Raw genomic sequence first — 24,829 nt, 5'->3', positions numbered from 1 at the left:
AATAATAGATCTCTGTCCTAAAAAGTGGGTTTAAATATGAATGAGCAAGGTATAGTAAAGAATTTTTACAATTGCAAAGTGTGACCTACCCAAAAGATCTTGCCTCTTAAGTACAAACTGCTTAGTTTTATTTCTCTTCCACAAGAAAATCATTGTTGAATGGGGACAGATCATCAACACAGAACAACAAAATGCAGAAATTAGAACACTTTATTATAAATATTTCCAGAATATAAACTGATTTTGCATAAAGACTCTTTGAAACTTTAAAAACTATATGTAACTTTAGCTTATTATTATTATAATGAATTCCATTCTCCACTTTCCAATCTAGAAAATACACTGCAAGTTAAATCAAAAAGGGAAAAAAAAAATCAGTCTAAATTGTATCATAGAGAAAACTAATGAATATAAATATACCTCATTCAAAACTAAAACAAACCCAATCAAGAAACAGATTTTCCAATTTAAAGTAAATGACCTCCCAAGGGAATAATACTTCTACTATCATAGCAATGTGATGAGTAAAAGCAGAGCCACTCTCATTAAGGGAAATTACACCTTATACACGAAAAATGTAAGGATGCATGTAGAAAATGAGGAAAAGTAATTTCCGTGATGGAGAGTAAGCATATTAAATACTTCCTGTTCACTGCCTGTTGTTAGAAGTTCAAGTACCTGCTCACATGAAAAAAACTGGTAAGAACATGAACATCAGAAAACCAGGCCCCTCAGCTATTTTTTCAATTTAACCTCAGGAGAACCAACCCAGGAGCTTCAAAATCCGAGGATAGACTGGTCCCAAAGCATCTCCTCCTCTGTTCTCTCTTTACCTTGTTCCTTTTTCTCTTTTCTCCGCTTCCGTTCCTCTTTCTTAGAGGCTCCATCTCGGCTTTTTTTCTCCTTTCGATTCTTAAGCTTCCCTGTGCTGATCCTGTCTGCTTCCATCTGTGTTTTGCTGGTTTGGAAGTTCTTCTGTTTATCTAAATCTATTTCCTCGCAACCTTTTTTTCTCTTATGCTTGGGCCGCTCCTCCTCTGGTTTTTCTCTGCCTTCTTCCAGGTGCCTTTTCCCCTTCTGATGTAGCCGTTTATGATGGGCTGGATGGCCACTGGCACGGTTTGCTGAGGAGAGGCGACTGTGAACTCCAGATTCTACACTGTATGAGTTATAGTTATACTCTTGCTGACTAAGGTTCAGGGGCCCTGGTTTCTCTGAGAAATAGTCCCTTGTGAACTGACAGTAGCTCAGGGAGTCTGGTCTTAGCCTGCTGTCATGAGCTGGTAGCCACTGAGGTAAGCGGGTTTCCACTTTTTGTGAACTAGGGCATGATCTTGGGTAGGTCTGCCTGGTTTCAGAAGAGAGTCTTTGATCAAACATTCTATACCTTGGTCGGTAATCTGCCTCTTCTCTGTATCCACAGGTTTCCAAACAGTTGTCTCTCATCTTTCTGAAACAAGTCTTTGGCTCTAAGCCTCTGGCTTTCTGCACTTTGATATAATCTTCAAGTTCATCTTGAAAAGAATCATATGTCTTCTTTGAATGCTTCATTAGGTTGAGACCAAGGGATTCTCTGTAGAGAAGATGGGAGAAAATTCTTCTTACTAGATTATTTTATTCTAAATATCTCCTTTGCTCTTGAAGAGAGCTTCAAAAAACAAAACAAAGAAGCCCAAGCAAATTAAAACTGAATTTGGTATAAGTTAAATACCATGAAATTATATGTCAAAAAGGTGCAATAGGATAGTCAAATATTGGGTGCCTGGGTAGCTCAGTGGTTGGGTGACTGCCTTTGGCTTGGATCACGATCCTGGAGTCCCAGGATCAAGTCCTGCTTCGGGCTCCCTGCTCAGCAGTGACTCGGCTTCTCCCTTTGATCCTCCCCTTCTCGTGTTTTCTCTCTCTCTCTCAAATAAATAAACAAAATCTTAAAAAATAAAAGGGTAGTCAAATATCTCCTAGACCACTCAGAAGTAGCTTTTTCTTTCTCAGACGTGGGATGAAGGCAGAAAGGAGATGGAATATAGGGTTCTGTTGTATAGCTAAAAATTTAAGACATATAGGAATGTGTAGATAAAGACTACACATTCCTGACAAGTGGCCTGATCAAGTGCTCATATATTTTCTAAAGTTCTGATTTAATAAATTTCTTGTATATTGTTTTCTAAGAGAATTAATAGAACCATATAGAAGTAATTTAATTTCTAAACTCTTCCTTTTACTCAAACAAAATAAAATAAACATACATACTTACCTGACTAGAGTACTATAAGACTTAATGTTTACAAAATAGTTTGGGAATACTGGAAACTAGAAATTCACCTATAAGAAGAAACTACTCTTTTGTATACGGCATGAGAGAAGATGAGGGAACAGAGTTCTGTACCTTCTATATAGGGCTTGGATTTCATTCTATTACTTCTGATTGGTGAAGAGAGCATTCTAGAATGTCTTCTGCTTTGTTTTCTAACATAAAGTACTGGTGGGAGGGTTAAGGGAGGAAATGGAGGTGAGAGCTGAGACAGTGTCAGACTGACACAGAGAAAAGTTTCAGAAGAAATATAAAGTAGATACACTAGTTTTTTTGTTGGCATGTTTGATTCTTTTGGTGGGGGCAGCACTATTCCTGATTTATTTCTTTCCCCTCCCTCAAATTCAGAAAACACTTACTACAAGATGATGATGCCCTAGATATTTTTGGTGACTTACTCTGTCTCCAAAAATTAGGAGGCTGCATAATCCATGCAGAAGAGTGTATTTCTTCCCTTCAACAGAAATAAGCCTGACAATAGCACTCTAGAGTCATTAATGAGCAGTTATCTTTTCTGGAAACTTGAGATTAAAAACAATGTTTAAATGAAGCCTCATTTGGTGAGTCAGAAAATTTAGCTCCTATTCAACTTAAATAGTATAAAAATTCTAACTAGAAGAAAACAATTTAACAAATATTTGATTAAATATAGGTAAAAGATTTGAATAGACACTTCAGAAAAGAATATATACAAATAGCCAATGAGCACATGAAAAGATACCATAAGTCATCAAGTCAATGTCCATTAAAATCAAAATGAGATACCAGTATGAGCACTCACTAGAATGACTGAGATCAAAAGAATAACATTATCTGTGTTGGTGAGGATGTGGAACAGCTAGAATTCTCATACGTTGCTAGTTAGTGATGTAAAATGGTACAACCACTAACAAAAGTTTGGTAGTTTCTGAGGAATTTAAACATTTACCTACTGTATGATCTAGTTAGTCCATTCCTAGATACCTCCCTGAAAAGAAAAGGAAATATACATCCATACAAAGACTGATACATGAATATTCATAGCAATTTTATTTGTAATATCCCCAGAAAGGAAAACACCAAAATGATGATCGACAGGTAAATGGAACTATCAAATAGTGGTATATCCATACAATGATTTATTATCAGTGATAAAAAGGAATGAACTACTGATACAGTCAGCAATATGGATGAATCTCAAAATAATTATGTTGTACATATATATTATATACATATGTATATGTACACGTGGATCTATGTTGATGGTATAATTCTAAACTTTGTACATAATATATTGTACATAATATACACACATAATATATGTTTCCATTAAATAAAACTCTAGAAAATGTAAACTAATCTATAGTAAATGTAAACTAATCTATAGTAACAGTGTTTGCCTGGGGATCAGGCAGGAAGGGGTGGGTGGGATGATTATAAATGGTATCTTTTGGGGTCTGGATATATGTTTACTATATTGATCATTTGAAGGTATATACATCTGTCAAAACCCATCAAATTTTATATTTTAAATATGTATGGTTAAAAAAATAAATATGGTTTATTATATGTTAACTATACTTCTATAAACCTGCTTTTACAAAGTCACTAACAAGATTAAAAAGATGTTGATAACTGTTGAAACTGGATGATGGGTATATGAAGGCTCACTATCCTATTTTCTCTACTTTTATGTTTAAAAATTTCTGATGCTTTGTACCCACAAAGATGGCTAAAATAAAAAAAAGGCAGATGACATTAAGTGTCTGCAAGGATGTGGAAAATTGGTAAATTCATTCATTGCTTGTGGGGATGTAAAGCACACGGTTATTTTGAAAAATAATCTGGACTTCTGGCCCTGTGCACACAGGTCTGAGCCTACCCGGAGCCAGGTAGATGGTCACCAGGAAGTTCAACCCCTTTGTGATCTCAGACAGCAGCAGAAACCCCAAATGCCACTTTAGTGCCCCCTTGCACGTGTGCAGGAAGATCCTGTCATCCCCACTCTCCAACAAGCTGTGGGGAAAGTACCTCTGCTCCATGCCCAACCACCTGATGAGGTCCAGGTGGTTTGAAGACACTATAAAGGTCAACAAATCAGCAAGGCTGTCCAGGTGTACAGAAAGAAATAGGTCATCTACATCAAGTGTGTACAATGTGTGAAAGCTAATGGCACAACTGTCCATGTGGACATTCACCCAAGCAAGGTGGTTATCACCAGGCTAAAAATGGACAAAGATCAGAAAAATATTCTTAAACGAAAGGCCAAATTTTGACAAGCTGGAAAACAGAAAGGCAAATATAAGGAAGACCTTATTGAGGAAAATGTAGGAATGAATATAACCTGTTGTGCAACCATAATGTAACTGTAGATTTTTTAGCCTGGTATGTATTCTTTTGAAACTTCTCAAGATATCTCTATCTCTTGAATATTTCATTTCCTTCTTGTCTTCTTATTGATATATAGCTCTGTAAATCTACTTTTTCTGTTTTGATGAATACTTTTATGAATAACCACTGGAAATATTTCCTAATTAAAAAAATTAAGAGAAAGAAAAACAATATGGCAATTCCTCAAACATTAAACAGTGTTGCTGTATGATCCAGCAATTTCATTCCTAAGTACACAATCCAGAGAACTGAAAACCTTTGTTTACACAAAAACTTAACACCAATGTTCACAGCAGCAATATTCATAAGAGGTAAAAAGTAGAAACAACTCAATATCCATTACTGCTGAAGGAATAAGTAAGGCACGGTATCTTCATACAATGGAATATTATTCAGCAATAGAAAGGAATGGAGTGCTGATACACAGTACAACACGGATGAACCCTGAAGGCATGACAAGTGAGAAAAGTGTCCCCATAGTCCACAGATCATGCAGAGATCAATAAAGAGGTGAATGGGAACTTACCCTTCTCAGGCTGAGAACTTGGTGAAGAAATCTGATCATAGTCACCCATTAATTGCTTCAGTTTTCTAGCATGAACTTTCCCCACATGGAGAGACTGTGCAACAACCAGGAAGCTAAAAACACAATGCAGAGATCCCCAAATCGATTTTTGTCTAATACTCTGCTCCCAGTCATCTGAAGCCAACTGCAATCTTGTTATAAAAATTAAATAGTTCAAAGTTTAGAATTATACCATCAACATAGATCCATCATCTGAAAATTCACACATCTCCCATTTCTTATCATCTTACTTCCTATAAGTCTAAAAGTTAGGCTAACTCTTTGAGCATGTATTTTACCCCTGAAAAACAAATAATATTTTGTTTTAGAATAAAGTGACCCCAAATTTCCACATCCAAATTTGCAGATAGACATTCATGATTTTTAGTTTATTTAGTCTGAACTAAGAGTGTACAAAGCATTTTGCTCGCTTCCAAGTCAGCTTCATAGAAATAATCCTATGATCTAGAAGATCACTATTTTCTACCTACCTCATAATGTGAAATGCTTTGCAATTCAAACTATATCCCTATTCCCTATACTCCTTTTATAAGGGGAACCAGGAAAGTTCAATATTTGTTCATTCAATGTGGTACCTATGAATAAAATAAAGGGGGGGTAAGATAGAAATTACATTAAAGATACATTAAAGGTAATATTTTCGATCTTTAAATAGACATCATTTCATATACCATCTCAAATTTTAATTTCCTGGATGCTTGCAAGGCTACATACTAGCTTTTTGCTAATTAGAATGAAATTTTAGTATGAAAACATTTAGTAAGCCTCTAATCTTGAATATGGTAATATATTTTTATTTAGTCCAGAAAATACCATTCTAAAAGAGAAGTTACTGGGTCACCAGTCTGGACTTTATTGAAAGATAGGACTAAGGGGGGGGGCACCTGGGTGGCTCAGTAGGTTAGGTGACTGCCTTTGGCTCAGGTTATGATCCCGGAGTGCTGGGATCGAGTCCCACATAGGGCTCCCAGCTCCATGGGGAGTCTGCTTCTTCCTCTGACCTTCTCCCCTCTCATGCTCTTTCTCACACACTCACTCTCTCTCTCAAATAAATAAATCTTTAAAAAAAAAAAAAGGTTGGACTAAGAAATCTGGCCTTGGCATTTTTGTGTTTTACAGTAGACAATTTCAAAGCATGCAGTTTGTTTTAAGATAGTCTCTGATTCTAGCTATACCCCTAATGTCATTTGGGAATCACACAGAGGAACCACAAATCACTTTACCTGTGACGGGAAACAGTCCTCCACAGTTGGGACAAACATGATCACAAGCAAGGCTCACTAAACCAGGCTCAGATAACCCACTTGTCAAAACTATAGTCATGTTCACATATTAATTTCCAGAACTTTTGTTCGAAGCCTTTCTCACCAGAATAAATAATCTGTACCAAAATGACCACATTTATACTTGAGGTCTATGTTACTATCTAAAAGTTCTTAGGGGCGCCTGGGTGGCTCAGTGGGTTAAGCCACTGCCTTCGGCTCAGGTCATGATCTCAGGGTCCTGGGATCGAGTCCCGCATCAGGCTCTCTGCTCAGCAGGGAGCCTGCTTCCTCCTCTCTCTCTCTCTCTCTGCCTGCCTCTCTGCCTACTTGTGATCTCTCTCTGTCAAATAAATAAATAAAAAATCTGAAAAAAAAATAAAAGTTCTTAACAGCTGAAATTTATTTTATGGAAATTTAGTCATTTATAAATGTGATTATCAAAAATTGGAACATCAAAATTGTACTTCCTATGCAGCCATTTAAATGAATGTACAGTCTAGGAGAAATGTCCATTATATATTAAGGGGGAAAATGATACCACCTATTTACCTATCTGTTAAGTAATCTTAAATCCAATCTTAGTGTAAAAACACTCAACATACAGAACCAAAAAAACCTAAACATATTCATATATGTTTATTGTAAGGAGGAGTTAAAAGAACTGCTCTACAACCCATTTACTTCCTTTCCTGGGGCTGGGGGAGAGGGTAGAAGGTAGGTGACTTCTGGACCTCTGACTGAAGAGACCAATGATATTAGCTAGGAGAAAGGGAACTTATATTTGACATGTCCTTAGCAAGATGTCCCTGGCTAAGGATTATCTATAGTAAATAAATTCAGGATTAATGAGGCATAGCTTTCTGAAGAATGTCACGTAAGCTAGGAGGTATAAAATGGAGATGATTCATAATTTAAATACTCCCATTGGCTGAGGTGACCCTCATTTAGAAATCTCATGTTATTTTGGGCCAGAGATGAATGACCAATGTAGGAAAACATGGTTTGCGGAGCCATCTTTCATGTCCTAGATATCTCCGCTTCTTTAATAGAGTTGCGTGGTCCCTTGTATCCTTGAAATACTTAGTAAATGTTGATACTAGGTAATATTACTGATTTGTGTTAGTTTGATCTGACAGTCTGATCTTGTATATTGCAATATCCATAGGAAAAAAATCAGAAAAGATATACACTAAACTTAATGGGATTTGGGAAATGGGTTTAAGAAAGAAGCAATACACAATACTTAATATTTTGCTCTCTGAACATGTCTGTATTGTTTTAATTTCTGCAAAAGCATTACTTTGTAACTGAAAGCTCTATAAAAATTTAATTTAAATGTTCTACAGAGTATCTTCATATTAAGCTTAATTTTTAGTACCAGCATATAGATTAAAAAGGTTTGCTTAAAAATATTATGAGTTTGGGATGCTTGGGTGGCTCAGTTGGTTAAGCATCAGGGATCGAGCCCTGTGTCAGATTCCCTGCTCAGAAAGGAACCTGCTTTTCCCTCTCCCTCTCCACTTCCCCAGTGCTCATGTGCTCTCTCTCAAATAAATAAATAAAATATTTTAAAAAATTTGAGTTTAAGAACTGTAAATCAGAAACTTTAGAAACGATGAATATTTAAACATGTTTATTATATATCTCTCTGAATTATTTGAGTTGTTTTAAGGTATGTAACTTAATTACATATGACTCCAAAGTTAAAATGAAAAGCAAGCTATAAACTAGGAGAAAATATTTCCAACTCACATATCAGGCGAAGGACTTATATCTAGAATACATAAAGAACTTTTATGACTCAATAAGACAAATTCAAATTTAAATGGGCAAAAGATTTGGACATCTCAAAAAATAATTTATGTATATAAATATGACTTGAAACCCTACACCATCACTGGAAATCATTAAAATTAATAGGACTGAAAATACCTAATGTTGGTAAGGATGCTGAACAACCAGACTTCTCATATGTTACTAGCTAGAATTTAAAATGCTACAAGTTTACAAAGCAGTTTGGTAATTTCTTTAAACATTAAACATCTACCATATGACCCAGTCATTTTGCCTGTATGTATTAGTCCAAGAGAAATGAAAACATACATCCACACAAAGACCTGTACATGAATGTTCATAGCAGATGTATTTGTAATAGCCCCAAATTGAAACAATCCTAATGTCTGCCAATAGGCTGATAAACAAAATACGGTTTATCTATACAATATATTTATTCTGCAACAAAAAGAAACAAAACAGCAATATATAGATAATATGGATGAATCTCAAAATCATGCTTTGTGTAATACACAAGAGTACCTACTGCATGACTCTATATTTGTAAAAAGTTCTAGACATGTAAACCAATCTATAGTGAGAGAAAGCAGATTAGTGGTTGTTGGGAACAAGAGTAGAGGGTGGGATGGATTATAAAGAGGCCAGAGAAAACTTTTGATGTTAACAGAGGTTATTGGTGTTTTGTTTACAATGGTTGCTTGGGAGTATACACCTGTCAAAAACTCATTTTCTTGTATACTTCAAATATGTGTATATTTTAAGTGTATCTCCCATCCAAGTACTAACCAGGCCGGACCCTGCTTAGCTTCCAAGATCAGGTGAGATTGGGTGTGTTCAGGGTGGTATGGCCGCAGACAGTAAAGTGCATCTCAATAAAGTGTGCCAGAGGAGCTTAAGGATCTTTAACAGATGTTTTGGAAAAAGGAGTAATTTTGCCTTAATTTGTTCAACTAGATTTTTAAAGATTTTATTTAGTTATTTGACAGAGAAAGATCACAAGTAGGCAGAGAGGCAGGCAGAGAGAGAGAGGAGGAAGCAGGCTCCCTGCCGAGCAGAGAGCCCGATGTGGGACTCCATCCCAGGACCCTGAGATCATGACCTGAGCTGAAGGCAGAGGCTTTAACCCTCTGAGCCACTCAGGCACCCTCAACTAGATTTTTAAATGTTGAGTTTATTTCCAGAAAAATCATTCACCTAACAAAGGCCAACTTATCTACACAGAACTACTGCCAATTTATGTCACTTAATCTCATTGCTCCTAGGGCCAGACATAGGGACTCTGGAGTCAGTGCTGGCACTTCTTAGCTATGTAAGCTTGGTTAAATTCTCAACCTTTTCGTGCTTCAAGTTCCTCATCTCTAAAATAAGGATATAATATATGCCTCAAAGAGCTGTTGTGAGCCTTAAGGAAATGAATACATATACAATCCTTAGAGGAGTATACGGCACAAGGTAGGTGCTGAATCAATGAGCTACTTTTATTAATCCTCAGGATTTCATCTATTTAACTGACATAGTGAAATATTCTCCCACTCAATTATTCTCATAACTACATAAAACCAAATAAAGGAAAGATTATAAGTAAACAGAGCAAGAGTGCCTGTCAGGAGTACCTAAATCTTTTTATTTCAAGCTAACTCATGTTTCAGAGGGACTTCTTAAAAATGAAAACTGAGGGGGCACCTGGTGCTCAATTGACTAAGCGTCTGACTCTTGATTTCAGCTCAGGTCATGATCTTGGGGTCATGAGATTGAGCTCCAAGTCAGGCTCCCGGCTGCTTGGGATTCTCTCTCTCCTTCTGCCCCTCCCCCTGCTCTCTCCCTCTCAAATAAATAAATCTTTATTTTTTAAAAAAGATTTTATCTATTTAAGAGAGAGAGAGAGAGAACATGAGAGAGCACGAGCAGGGAGAGGGGCAGAGGCAGAGGGGAAAGAGACTCCCCACTGAGCAGGGAGGTTGTCCTCCAGCTTGATCCCAGGACCCTGGATCATGACCTGAGCCAAAGGCAGGTGCTTCACCAACTGAGGCACCCAGGCACCCCTGTAGTAAACAAATCTTTTAAAAAATAATAATAAAAATGAAAACAGAAGATTAGACTTGATCACTGTCCTTTGCGATTGTTCTAATTTTGAACCAATTCTTTGAAGATTTCAGTTTAAATTGTTAATGTGTGTCATGTACAATACTCAAAAGGGTATGGAGTATCAGGCAGAAACACCTAGGATACAAGCTAATTTTACCATTTATAGGCTGTATTAGGTCCCATCTTGAGTATTTTTTTAAGACATACCTTCTAGTATTTTTGAAACAAATCTAGGAAAATTCTGAAATCTTGAGTTCCTATTTATACTGCACATACACCACAAGCCTAGTTATAGATGAACACCCACAGAGTACTACTTACTTGCTCATTTAGTTCGAGAAAAGTACCATAGTGAAAAGAGCAAAAATATGGAATCTTTTATTTTGAAGAAATGAAACTATGTAGGTTATTCAGTAGCTGGAGGTTTGATCTTTTTTATTTCAGTAAAAATATGGAAAGTCATTGTGAAAGTTAAATAAATACATCATATATCAACTATTGTGTTAAATATGAAACACATGAGTAATATGAGTTACTCTTAATACAAAATTGCCTAAAATAGCTTCATATCTTAATAAAAAAACTAAGAGCCACTCAAATTCTAGAACTGTCAGAGAGAATTTGCTATATTCCAACCACCCATTTAGAAATTGTAAAACTTGAACTTCTGCATTGTGTAAAATGTTTTTAATAAGTCTTGGGTTTGGTGAATAAATCAAGTGAATTTAAGTTAAAAAAAATCTAATAAAACGTTTATGCCCCACAAGCACATCATTTGTGTTGTGACATGGCATTTAAACATCATACAGTATGAAGGTCTTAAAAAATGTTTATTAAATATCTCTGAAGAAAAAATGGGCAAAATTAGGATGTTAATCCGGTTAGTTTTAGCTCAATTCTTTCCCTTTAAAAAAATACACCAAAGAACATGGTCTTACACTTTTAAACCTAATTCACAAAGAAGCACTAAGAGAGGTTTTGTATTTTTCCATTCTCTGCATCTTTTTCTTAGAGATGTTATGTAGCATTCTCTGTATTCTGTTAAAGCTATCTAAAAGTATTTTGGCTTTTTTTTTTTTTTTTTTGGATGCAGCAGTAAATACTATTTTTTAAAATCTAAACTTACTAAATGTTTGTTGCTAACATTTAAAATGTTATTGATTTTGTATATGGGCCTTAAATTTTACCCCCTTGCTAAACTTGTTCTAGTAGCCTTTTCCTAGATTCCTTGCTGTTTCCTACATGTATGATCATATCATCTGCAAATAGAGACAGCATTACTTCTTTCTCACCAATCTGAACACCTTTTGTTTTTCTTTTTAAAAATATACTTTTAAAGATTTTTATTTACTTGTCAGAGAGAAAGAGAGAGAGCACACAAGCAGGGGGAGCAGCAGGCAGAGGGAGAAGCAAACTCCTCTGCAGAGCAGGGAGCCTGATGCAGGACTCAATCCCAGGACTCTGGGAAGATGATCTGAGCTAAAGGCAAGCACCTGACCCACTGAGCCACGCCGGTATCCCACCCTTTGCTTTTCTTGTCTGACTGTAAAGGCTAGGACCTCCAGTACAATACTGAATAAAAGTGGTAAGACTGGATATCCTTCCCTTGTTCCTGCTCTTGAGTTCTGCAATCTTTTAACATTACTACTATCTCAGGAAAGACTAAACAGAACATCCATTAAATTTAGACTAGGTAACTGATTCTATTACCTTAGCTATCTTTTAAACTATTTGTTGTCTTTGCAACAATTTTTTTACCTTTATTTATTTATTTTCCTATTTAAGTGTTCTTTAGAAATCTTAATTGTAGTACAAATGCAGCCCTATGGGGAGGCTGGATGGCTCCGTTGATTAAGCATCTGCCTTTGGCTCAGGGCACAGTCTCCGGATCCGGATTAAAGCCCTGGATCAGGCTCCCTGCTCAGCGGGGTGTCTGTTCCCTCTCCTCTTCCCCTTGCTTGTTCTAATAAATAAATAAAATCTTAAAAAAGAAAGAAGGAAAGAAAGACAGAGAGGCAGAGAGAGAGAGAGAAAGAAAGAAAGGAAAGAAAGAAAGAAATAGATAGATGCAGCCCTGTACCTGTCACCATCATACTCTTAGCTATGTTGGTTATTAACCTTGCCTTTTCAGGAAATGAGATTAGTATCTGATGTAGGAGTTTGCCAGGCTCTAGCTATTTTACACTAACACAACAATCACAAAAATAACTAAGGGTTTACTACTATGGTATATTTCCAATGATAAAATACCAAAAAATTAACAAAATCCTTAACTGGGAGTATCTCACATTTAATAGTTAACACATTTAATACAACATTTATGTCTTCATATCTAAACTAAGTCTTTTAACACCAATAAACATTAAGGACTCTATGGCTAGCTAGCTCAAGGATCATGCTTGTGAAGTTAATTTGACTTGGACCCAAGGCAGACATCCTTCATCAGAATGCCACCAAATGTATTCCATTCCTTCCAAAGGGCTGGTAAATGTGAATGGGTCTTTAAGGGGGGAAAAACCCCAATGCTCATGTCCTAACGTATATTTAATGAATATAGTAGGGGAAATCTTGTTAGTTGTTTTAACATGCTTAGTCACTATTCTCATATATGGACAGCTAATAAAGGCAACAAACCTGAAAATCACAAATAATCATTAGTGTCTCTCCAGACATCTTCCTCCCCAACCATTCTATCCAGCCGTCAGTTTTAGATTTACAACATAACATGCTCTGGTGTGCATGTAGCAAATACATCTTGAGCAGAGCACAGATTCACATAAAACAATGAACGACTTCTGATTATTCCAGGAGTCCTGGCTGATCTACATTTACACCTGCACTTTCTTCAATGTGCTTAGCCTGCTATCTCTTACCCATTTTAGAGGCTGTCTATTAACCTGTCTCTCCCACCCACCAAGGAGAATTTGACTGCCTTACACTACTATCCTGTATTTCCTCTGCAGCCATTTCAGACTCACAGACGGAAGTTGTTAATGTCAGAAATGGCAAAGCAGCCATGCCAGGTCTGGAGCACTTACCTTTACTGTAATTTGAGAGAGAAATAAACTTATTTATTATTATTATTTTTAAAGATTTTACTTATTTATTTGACAGAGATCACAAGTAGGCAGAGAGAGAGAGGGCGGGAAGCGATGCGGGGCTAGTTTCCAGGACCCCAGGACCATGACCTGAGCAGAAGGCAGAGGCTTTAACCCACTGAGCCACCCAGATGCCCTGAGAGATAAATGAACTTTAGTGTGTTTAAAAGAAACACTGTGTTTTTCTCCATTTTTCTTTCTTTTTCTAATTTCACTAACAAACATTACTCCTACCAACCTCTTTAAAAGGGCTGTACCTAATTATCTGTATATCCTTGTACTGAGCAGATAACTGGTACGTAGCAGGAGCTCAATAAATGTTTTCTGAATAAATGTCAACATGTTAGCTATTAGCTAGATTTTGTCATTTGATCCAGATCTCTGCTTAGTATCATGAAAACAAAGGAAAACATTTAGGCAAGTGCTATGTAAATGGGTTAATGATTCAATAAGGAGTCAAAAATATCCTTTATTCTAAAACTGAGTCCATTTAATTTTTTTTCTTAAAGAGAAGCAAATAAGCAAGAATTGTTTGTTGCAGTGTTGTTTTTACTGATCCCTCAGGAATATCACTACCAGGTGAAAATTTTTCTGTCAAAAATATTTGAAGAACATCACTGAATGAATTACAGTGTCCTGGAAAATCTTATGACAACTTCACCATAAATTCTATGTATATTTCTTTTCATGTAAGTCTGGTCATGTGGTATTATTTTTTGGTGACTGAGTTTAATTTCACAATTTCCTATTTGTAATCTTATACCTTGTGTACATTTCCTACTTGCCAATATTTAATCCTTACATCTGTTCATTATCAAGTCCAATACAGAAGAGCTCCCCTTAGGAGTGTTACAGCTATAGGTGAAAATGAATTAGATGTTCTTCAAATCAGTTTTAATTGTCCTATCAGGATCTTGAAAGTGACTGGAATTTTAGTAACTGGATACATGATAACTCTTTCATACCTTTTGGATGAATCTTCTGTCTTTTAAGAAAAAAATACTGGATAAGTAACAAGCAACAGATTTTTTTCCTACTTCTTGTTTATGCACTATCTTGACTGGCAATTATTTAGGGCTTTTACAAGTATCTCAACTAAACATACATTGCCTCAGGGTGCCTAGGTGGCTCCTTAAGCATCTGTCCTTAGGATCTAGCCCTAAGGCTTAAGCCTTTGAAGCCTTGGGTTCCCTGCTCAGCAGCAAGCCTGCTTCTCCCTCTTCCTACTGCTCCCCCTACCTGTGTGCTCTGTCAAATAAACCAAATAAAATCTTTTTTAAAAAGTACTGATTCCTATCATAGTTCTAAAAAGTATAATATACCAAATATTAGTCATTTGTTAGATAGCAGTTAACTGAACAGTTAATGAAGGATATTTACCCAAAATAAAGTGACATGAGGTCATTTTTTAGGTGACGGAATTGTATCTTTCCAAATCCTAGTGAATGGTCTCAGTCTTAACTCAAGAGTTCATCACTCTTTTGAATGTCATCTGATAACCACTATAGGTTGAAGTTTCATGTTTTTATGAACTGCTGTTCTAGTACACCGCCAAATCAAGAATATCAATATAGAACTGTAAAGTCATTTCATAATTTTAATGCTGTCAAGGACCTCAGAGTTAGTTGGTGCAGAGGTCCTCAACCTTGCCACTACTGACATCTTGGGTAGGAGAATCCTTTGCTGGGGTGGAGGTGAGACGGCCCTGTCCATTTCAAGATGTCTGCAACATCTCTGCCCTATATCAAATAGATGGCAAGTAACTCCTATGCTCACTATGCCCTTTCTTCCCCAGTGGTGGTAACTAAAATGTCTCCAGAAAGTGCCAAATGTCTTCTGGGGTGTGGGTGCAAAATAACCCCTGGCTGAGACCCACTCAATTGGGCTAATCCAATTCTCTCTCCCAACAGATGACAAAACTCAAAAAAGAAATTTGGGACTTTGAGTTTGAAAGAAAAGTTTGGGACTTACTGAGTTCATACAGCTAACGGGCAAACTAACACTACAACCTATTACTTGTTAAGATTCCTATTCCAGTATTCTCATTATGCCACCTTTAAGTTGCATGGAAAGGTTACTGCTAGCATTGTGTGAACTGACGCTGTATAAAGTAACTGCACACATTCAAAGTCATCACACACACACAAAATGTCATCTGGCAAAAACTGTTTTTCCATGAGAAACTATTTCTAGGTCTTCTGTGATCTGGGTATGAGAGCCAAATTGAACTGTAGCCTTGACACCTATAAACTGCTTAGGCTTACTTGTTGGTAAGAGACAGTAAGTTTGGTATGAAAACAAATAAATCCAGATTTTTAAAAATCTCAGATGTCATAACCTAGGCTGACTGAAGACACTAAATCTAGTCTTCCAAAGGTTGCCTTCACTAAGAGACATTTAATAGAACAGCATTTGGTTGCAAATGAAAAATTCTATTTTTTAGTGTATGGAATTTATATAAGGTGCTTATAAAAATATTTTAAGAAATGTATACTTTTTCTTCTTCTTCTTTTTTTACCTTGCCATTCCACCAAAGTGAAATATGTAAGATTATGGAATAGCACAGAAAAGTAGAATAGATCAAGAAAGAAGGTGAAAACGAAATTATTTTCATGAGGTTATTTACTGATGTCTCTCCAGAAAAAAGGAAACTAAATTATTCTATAATATTTTGGCTTTCACCATCTTTCATTCTGGAGACAAAAAGCAACATAAGGCAACCCAGCAAATACTAAAAATTATGAAAATGAAGATGGTTAAATGTTTCACTGAGATCTGCAATGTGATCAAGCTCCACCATCTAGAATCCTCTCCAAAACTGCCTTACAGCCTTACCTCCTCGTTCGGAACAAGCAGGCTGTTCACAGGCATAAAGTACTTGTAAGAACTCAAACATCTGTTAGGTTGAGATGATTAAGAAAAAGCTTTTTGTGTTAGGGGAAACGTGTTGGTGAGAACTGTGAAAACTTGGGGCAGAAACACTCCTTCCAAACTCCTGCAAGGAACACTTGCCCAAATTTTAGCATGGCCTCCAGCAGCTTAAGGCTGAACCCCTGGGATGACCAGCCCCCTCCGGAGCTCCTGCTAGAAAAAGCTCAGGGCTGTCAAAATACATGTACTGTTTTTAGAGCCGACACCTGATGACAGGCCCCCAACCTCTCTTTTTGAGAGTGCTTTGGACTGTGGATCCTTCCAGTCTCTGAGACGGATGTGTACCTCCTCCAACTCAGAAGCGTCCTCCTCAAAGACCTGGAAGCCATTCTTTTCAAGTGTCATCACCAGGAAGGAGAGGCCTAAGTCGGGTCCCCCAGTGGCTGCGGGAGGACAGAATCCTAACTTCCTTCCGTGCCAGCCAACAGACGCTGCTGGCTTAACAGCATTCACAAGGAACAACCCTTTGTAACTTAACTTCCCTGACTCCTCTTCCACCTTTCCTCCAGTCCCTCATTTTCCCTTTAAACTCCCAGTCAGCTCTGAGCAAATAAGAACGGCGCTCAGCTCCTTCCCCTACTGTGTGGGCAGCTTCTGAATAAAATTTGTTTTTCAACGCTCTCATTAATGGCCGCTTTGCTGTCTTGGACACTGGTAGGTCCGTACTCAACTCTGGCCACTAACAAGAGGCCTATAAATCTAAGAAGCAGTTTTTCAGGGTGTTTCCCTCAAAAAGCCTAGAAAAACTCTCCAAAGAGGCGTCTCACAACTCTTGCCCCTCTTCTCCTCCCTCAGGCCCCCCGCAGTTTTAACCTCTCGGGGTACTTCCTGCTTCTCGGCGAAGTCCTGACTCCACTTCTGCCTAAGTACCTACTTTCCCGGATGTTGAATGGCACCCAGCCGAGGTCTCCACGCTCGCGCGTCTCCGGCTCTTTCTCTCCTCATCTCGGAACTTCCTCATCAATCCCGCTACCCTTTCCCTGACAGTCCCAGGTCGGCTTCTACCTGGCCACCTCTCTGCCCCTTCAACCCTCAGCCTCCTGGGCGTGCTGAGGCGTCTCTCTCCCCTCCGCGCTCCACCTGAGGGCCGTGGCGCCCCTTTCCAGGAGCGGCGGGTGGTGAGGGACGCGGACGGACTCCGGCCCTCGACCCGGCCGGCAATGGCGCACATTCGGGGCGCGCACAGCCGTCCCTGGGCCGCGGAGTTGAGGGGCTGAAGACCGGGCCGCCCCCGCCGCCGGGGCGGGAACTCACCTTCTCTGAGGCAGGGGCGGGCGTCTACAACTACTGTTCCCCCTCCCCGCCAACGCCGCCGGCCGGGGAATAGGCCGGGGTGGAGGTGGCGGAGAGGCAGGGACAGGCGCTGCCGCCACCGCCGCCTCCGCCGCCGAGCAGGCGGGGTTAGAGGAGGAGGCGGAGACCCGGCTTCCTGAGGGGAAGTCTCCGCCACCACCGGCGACTGACTGGACGGCGCCGGCGCCATGGCGGCAAAGCGCGCTATTGCGGTTGCGCGGATCGCCCCACTTCCAGAGAGGGCCTTTAGCTCCGCCCCCTTCTCTCGACTTTTCCGGGGCTCGCCCCTCCCGGTACCCGTGTTCGTCGGCCGGGTGCTTTCTCGTACTCGTTCGAGGTCAGGGAGAACGGGTGCGGCGGGTCACCTGGGGTGAGTGAATCTCAAACCGACTGAGAAAGAAAAAACCTGGAAACCTCTGGATTCTTCCTTCAGAGTATCTGAGAAATACGTAATCTCCTTTAAATGTCTTTCCCTTGGTAGGGTCTTTAATGTACAGAGTTAGAGCAAGCCGAAGCCTTGGTCATGATACGTTGTCGTCATTGGTCCGTAAATGACTTTTTGTCTCGCCTCCTTCAGTATAAGCGTGTGTACAAACACACACATAATACAACCTCACCTCCTCTCATTCCCCATCTCCTAAAGAGAAATCACTGCCCCGGCTTGTCCTCATTTCCTTTTGTATATAAATCTTTATCACACAGGTGTGTAGCTAAAAAAAAAAAAAAAAAAACGTTTATTTTTGAATTTCCTAAGATTTAAATCTTTCTCTGTGCAGTATTCTGGAACTTGTTTCACTCAACACTTGTAGGTGTCACTTGTTTCACTGCTGTACACTATCCCACCCATTTTCCTGTTGCTGGGCTTGTCTCCTGGTAGCTGTGCAAGTTTCTCTTGAGCAGACTCTCCCTTCTTGTCACACTGCCGTTGGTTAGTTTCAGGTGCTCATCATCTCTTAATAGAATCATGGCAACAGATGCCCAACTTACCCTTCTGACTTCACCAGTCCAATTTACTCTTCATTACTGCTGCCAAACCGTTCTATCCAGAAGTCATTCCTGGCTCTCCATAGTCTATTGGAAAAAGTCGAATTAGAAAAGTACTCCTGGGCTTCTGTGCACCTTGATCTCATTATCTTCCTACTGCTGTCACCTCCCCACCCTGCTTTCACTTTATGATTTAGCAACATTAAATCTTTACTGATTCCTATAAATACCAAACTGTTGCATGACTCAGTTTATTGTGTATGCTGCTCCTTCTTCTGGAATGTCTACTCCCTACTTTCTAATGAACTCCTCCTCCCTCCACAAGTAAATTGTATCCTGAATTCAGCATTTCTCATTCATTCTTAATGTTTTTGTTACATATGTATCTATCCCTAAGTAACATGAAGTATTACTTTGCATGATTTAAAACTTTACATAAATGTCATTATACATACTGTTTATTCCCCTGCAACTTACTTTTTTCACTTAATTCTGTTTTGGCATGCAGATATGCTGAGATGTGAGGTTCTAATTCATTCATTTCCACAGCTCTATAACGTTTCATTGCATGACTACACTGTGAGCTATCCATTCTCCTATTGATGGACATTGAACTTGTTTTCTATTTTTGCTTTTATAGCTAGTGCTACTTTAATGTTCTTATGTAGTCTTGTGCACACATGTGAGAGTTTCTCTGAGGTTTATACTTAAGAGATGTTGCTGCCTTTTAACTAGAAACCTCAATAATACCCACTTTGAAGGGTATTATGAAAATCATGAGTAATGTTAATAAAGCACAATTTCACGCATTCAAACATTTATTGTTAGAAAAACCTTCAAATGTTTATGAAACACTGGGACATAAAGGCAATAGTCTGGTGCTTGAATGGTAAACAGAAAATGTGTGCTTCTGTAGCTCCTGCAATACCCAACTCATTGTAGTTGTCCGCACATAATGCTTTTTCTTTATCTCCACATCTCTGCTCATGCTGCTATGTTGGTGGGGCTGAAATAGTCACCTCCAGCTCTGGTTGTCTCCCTGCCTTCTTATCTTTGTCACCTACGTCTCTGAAGCCTTTCCTGACCTCTCAGGCTGCCCTGGATATCCTTTCCTCTTTGCTTCCTGTATCTCTTTCACCATTTTTACATGCTCTTCCATAATTATCTCTAAATGGTCAGTGTTCACAAGGCTTTAAAGACAGTGCTCACATTTATTCATCTTATTTCGGGGCACTGAGCACAGTGCCTGATACATGTGCTGATAAATGCATGTGGAATGAGAAAATTTAGGGATTCTTGGGAAGAAAATGCAGCCAAGGATTTCTTGGGGCCAAAAGAAGAGGGAGGGAAGCAAGCATGCTATTTTATTAAGAACACAGAGCCCAGAGAGTTTGAAATTTTGCCAGTGATGTAATTATACAGGATATAATGGACTGTTAAAGAGGAAACCTGCCTCTGTCATTATGGCATGTGAGTGTTAGATGTGCACATCTAGCAGATTTTCTTTGATTCTGTCCCTCTTAGTGATTATGAAATAAATGAATCAGCCAGTGAATGCACTTGAAAGCAATGAGCAGCCCCTGGCTTATTTAATGTTGCTAGACATTAAGTTATTATTAGTTTAAAGCAAACTAACTAAAATGTTGGCAAACATTGTCTGTAAAAGGCCAGATAGTAAATATTTTCAGCTTTGTGGGCCATATGGTCTTTGTTGCAAGTATTCAACTTCGCTGTTACAGTGTGAAAACAGTCATAGAAAATATGTAAACAGATGAGTATGGCTTTTTTCTTTTCTTTTCTTTTTAAGTAGGCTCAATGCTCAGTGCGGAGCCGAACTCACTACCCCAAGATCAGGAGTGTCGTGCTCCACCGACTGAGCCAGGCAGGTGCCTCTAATATGTCTGTTGTTTAATAAAATTTTATTTATGGTCACTGAAACTTACCTTTGATATAATTTCCATGTGTCACAACATACTCTTCTTTTGACTTTTCCCCCCAACTATTAAAGAAGGTACAAACCATTTTTAGCTCAAGGTCTCAAAAAAAATTGTTGATGCCTGGCAAAAATGAACCTTATCCCCAGGTACAAGGAGGTGGAATCCAGTGTTCTTTTACTAAAGAAATCTTGCAGTTCTCTTGATTTGCCACTAGAGGGGGGTCCCTTGTAGGTGTGTGGCCTAGAGAGCTGGTCTTTCCAATACAAAGGATGATTAGAGTTTTTCCGTAGTGTATGGTAAATGAGCCACTGCCATGTTAATGCAGGCTTAAAAACTGTTCTGGTGTTTCAGAATCATTCCTCTGGGTTTCATTTATATTGCCACCTTCATATTTATATTTATTCCTTCTTTGCATATCCAACTGAAGGGAACACAACCATTCTCAAGTCCTCTGAGATTATTTGCTCAAGGGCTCAGGAGGAAAATAATGTGAATACAGGCTGTGGCTAAAGATTTGCGGGCTGCAGCTTGGAATCTGGGAACAGCTGCTAACCAAGATACAGGTTAATAAGTGGAGCTCATATTCAGAGGATGCTTGAAGCCCAAGTGTTGATATATTTAAAACTCCAAAATAATCCCCATTCTTGGCCTCTTCGTGTCACCTTCTTCTACCCTTAAGGTGCATGACAGGACCTGACATTACCCTGGTCCAGCATCTTCTGCAAGTTTCGTTATACCTTTTTTAGGGTGCGGGAGTACTTGATAGCCATAGTGACATTCTAGGCACATATGTGTGGCCTGAAGTGCAAGGGAAGTTCAGCTGACATAGAGATAAATAGAACCATAGTGGTTATTCCTGTCATCCTCTTGTCTGAAATCTCCCAGCTCAAATCTCTGTCCCAGGCAGGGAGTCCTCTGGCTTGAGCTGCCCCATTTTTCTCCCTTTATCAACACCCTTCTTCAGACACTCCAAAGAAAGAGACTGGATGGCTATGAAAATCATTAACAGTGGAAAAAGTTTCCATCTTCTTGGAGCAGGAAAGGGCTTGACAGAAGCATAGCTTTTAAGGACTGTGAAGCTCAAATCTGTCACGTGGTTATGTCTGCTCTGGCCCCGAGTTTGACCTCTGAGGAAACGTAGAATAAATCTGTTTTTCCATACCTCAGTATGTGATGTTGAAGAAAACTCATGTTCTTCCTGAATCTTGCCTGCTAAACATATCTCCGGTTGGGCAATAAGGAATCCTTCCAAAACTCTAGATGGGTTTTTCCTGATAATGAAGACCAGCAGTTCTCATGAAGGCAGTCCCACCACTTAGGGGGGCATTTTAGAAATTGCGTGTTGGGGGGAACTTCTGGTTGTGCCATGCTACTGGCATATTGTGTGTAGGACTGGGATCACAGAAGGGTTTGGATCCCAGTGGGAGGATCCAGAGGGGCGTAGGTGAGCAAAAATTTTTATATAGGATTTAGGTTGATGAGTAGTACAGCAGGGCCACATGTCCTCTACCATGTCACCAGCTAATAACTAGAGCCACCATCCCCTTTCTCGCTGATCCTGGCCAGAGATGCAGGATATCCTTAGAAGCAAGAAGCAGCCTTATGCATTGAAGATTCTTTGCCTGGCCCTCACAACCTCAAATATACAGATGTACATTTTAGGTGGGTGAAACTTTGATTGTAATTATCAGAGTCTAGAATTCTGTTTTATATGTAATCATAGAATCTTTTTTTTAAAAAGATTTTATTTATTTAAGACAGATTGAGAGAGTGAGAGAGAGATCATGAGAGGGGAGAAGGTCAGAGGGAGAAGCAGGTTCCCCATGAAGCTGAGAGCTACATGCAGGACTGGATCCCGGGACTTTGGGATCATGACCTGAACTGAAGACAGTCGCTTAACCAACTGAGCCACCCAGGTGCCCCCAGAGTCATTTTAATATAAGCTAAATCTTCCAGGAAGGCAGCCTCTTGTTAACTGAAGAATTATGCTTGCTTTCATTCAGAACCTAACTAAGAATCATTCACTATTTCAGAAAAATCATGTCACAGACAACTGTGCCCTGTGTGATATTTGTGTCTCCAGAATCAATCTACACTTTTAGCTGTTACTATCACAGCGATTCTACGTGGAGGTGCAAACATATGAACACGTTATCATGTGTTCTACTGCGGTTGTGCCTGAGTGTATACATAATGAGCTCACTGACATATTTAATTTACCATGAATATATATTATTTTATTATAAGCTGACTTTAATTTTATTTCTCCCTTATTAGGTTAGGGAAATGTTTTCATCCATTTGGGCTATAATAACAAAAGATCACAGCCTGGGTAGCTTATGCAGAACAGAAATTTATTTTTTATAGTTCTGGAAGCTAGAAGTTCAAGACCAGGGCACGGGCACAGTTAAGTCCTCATGTAACCGAAGTGCCTAGGGACCTCTCTGGAGCTTCTTTCCAATTTTAGTATATGTGCTGCCGAAGCGAGCACTCTCTGGAGCTTCTTATTCATGTGGGCTCCATGTTCATGATTTAAGCCCCTCCTAAAGGCCCCACTTACTAAGACAATTACCTTAGAGGATGAGGACTTTCAACATTTTGCAATTTGGGATGGGGCAGAGGGGAGTAAGATAAACATTCAGGCTACAGGATTAATAATTTATATTTTTTAGATATAAGAGCTAGTAAATTATATATGCCACTTCATTTCAGAGTAGCAAAAGGGTTGTTATATAATATTTATTAGAATGTGAAATGATAGTATTTTATATGTTTGTTTCCTGTTGTTGCCATAACAAATTACTTAGTGGTTTAAAATAAAATAAATTTATTATCCTACAGGTTGGAGGTCAAACTCCAGAAATGGGGTTCCCTGGGTTTAAATCAAGGCGTAACAAGGCTGTTCTCCTTCTAGAGGTTCTAGGGAGAGAAGCCATTCCCTTGCCTTTTCCAGTTTCTAGAGACTACCTGTGTTTCTTGGCTCATGAGACATCCCTCCATCTTCAAAGCCAGCAATAGAGTATCTTCAAACGTCTCTCTGACTCTGACCCTCTTGCTTCCATTGTTATATCTCCTTTTCTGACTCTGACCCCTGCCATCCTCTTATAAGGATTCTTGTGATTCCATTGGGCCCACCTGGATAATCCAGGATAATCTCTCTCTCTCTCAAGATTCTTAATCACATTTGCAAAGTTCCTTTTATCATGTAAGGTAACATAGTCCTGGGTCTGGGGAGTAGGACCTGGACATCTTTGGGGGCCTTTGTTCGGTCTACCACACTTTAATATAATACTTGCTCTGATAAGGTTGACACTCGCAGATATAAATAAAGCATTAGGTTTGATGCTCCCTCTCTTTCTGACTTGGGGCAGCTAGATTGCCATCTTGACCTTGGCTGGGGCTGAACTTGTTCCAGGGGTATGGTGTCTAGAGAACAACCTAATCCCTCCCAGGGTGAGCCACTGGCTCCTGAGTGAAGACCTGTGGCTGCAAGGCCCAGGCAGTGTGGGTCCATTTAAAGTTGTGGGTCCCACTGTGGGTCCAGTGTGGCTTCATTTGAAGCTAACCTGGATTGAAGAGCTCCTTTTTAATCTTTTTTTATTCCCCCTACCCCATTGAGAACATGTGATGTTTACTCTCTGGGGAACCTAACTTGATTTAATTAAATTAATTAATTGGTTTTATTAAAGATTTTATTTATTTATTTTTTTAAAAAGATTTTATTTATTTATTTGACAGACACAGAGCACAAGTAATCAGAGAGGCAGTGGAGGGGGGAGTAGACTCCCTGCTGAGCAGAGAGCCCCATGCGGGGCTTGATCGGGGCTTGATTGGGGCTTGACTGGGGCTTGATCCCAGGCTCCTGGGATCATGACCTGGGCCAAAGGCAACTGCTTAACTGACTGAGCCACCCAGGAGCCCCTTGTTTTGGTTTTTTTTTAAATTGAAGTAGCATTGACATGCAATGCTATATTTGTTTCAGGCATACAATGTAGAGATTTGACAACTCTGTATGTTACCCTATGCTCATAAGTACAGGTACCATCAGTCACCACACAACACTATTACAGTACCACTGACTGTATTCCTTGTGCTGGACCTTTCATCCCTTTGACTTATTCATCCCATAACCGGAGTCCCACATGTCCCTTTCCCCTTTTGCCCAGTCCTCCAGC

At 39.1% G+C, this 24,829-nt stretch overlaps 1 protein-coding gene and 1 pseudogene across 4 annotated transcripts; one reads left to right on the top strand and one right to left on the bottom strand.

Moving 5' to 3' along the window:
* Window positions 1–192: 192 nt before the first annotated feature.
* KRCC1 (lysine rich coiled-coil 1) lies at window positions 193–17,918 on the bottom strand. 4 transcript variants are annotated; one of them, XM_059407734.1, is made up of 3 exons: window positions 17,695–17,917; window positions 5,208–5,320; window positions 193–1,573 (listed from the first exon to the last, which is right to left on the bottom strand). In XM_059407734.1, exon 3 carries the CDS (start codon window positions 1,549–1,551, stop codon window positions 778–780), a length of 774 nt encoding a protein of 257 aa, XP_059263717.1. In that variant the 5' UTR covers window positions 1,552–1,573; window positions 5,208–5,320; window positions 17,695–17,917; the 3' UTR covers window positions 193–777. The 4 variants fall into 4 exon arrangements, with proteins under 4 accessions (XP_059263717.1, XP_059263718.1, XP_059263719.1 ...); XM_059407735.1 differs by lacking the exon at window positions 17,695–17,917 and adding an exon at window positions 17,315–17,675; XM_059407736.1 differs by lacking the exon at window positions 17,695–17,917 and adding an exon at window positions 5,738–5,839.
* LOC132022333 (ribosomal protein uL24-like) lies at window positions 4,119–17,767 on the top strand (annotated as a pseudogene).
* Window positions 17,919–24,829: the final 6,911 nt, after the last annotated feature.

Source organism: Mustela nigripes, chromosome 7 (genome assembly GCF_022355385.1).
Source record: "Mustela nigripes isolate SB6536 chromosome 7, MUSNIG.SB6536, whole genome shotgun sequence".
Taxonomy (NCBI): Eukaryota; Metazoa; Chordata; class Mammalia; order Carnivora; family Mustelidae; genus Mustela; species Mustela nigripes.
Note: the sequence above shows the minus strand (reverse complement) of the source record. Positions and strands in the feature narration are given on the sequence as shown.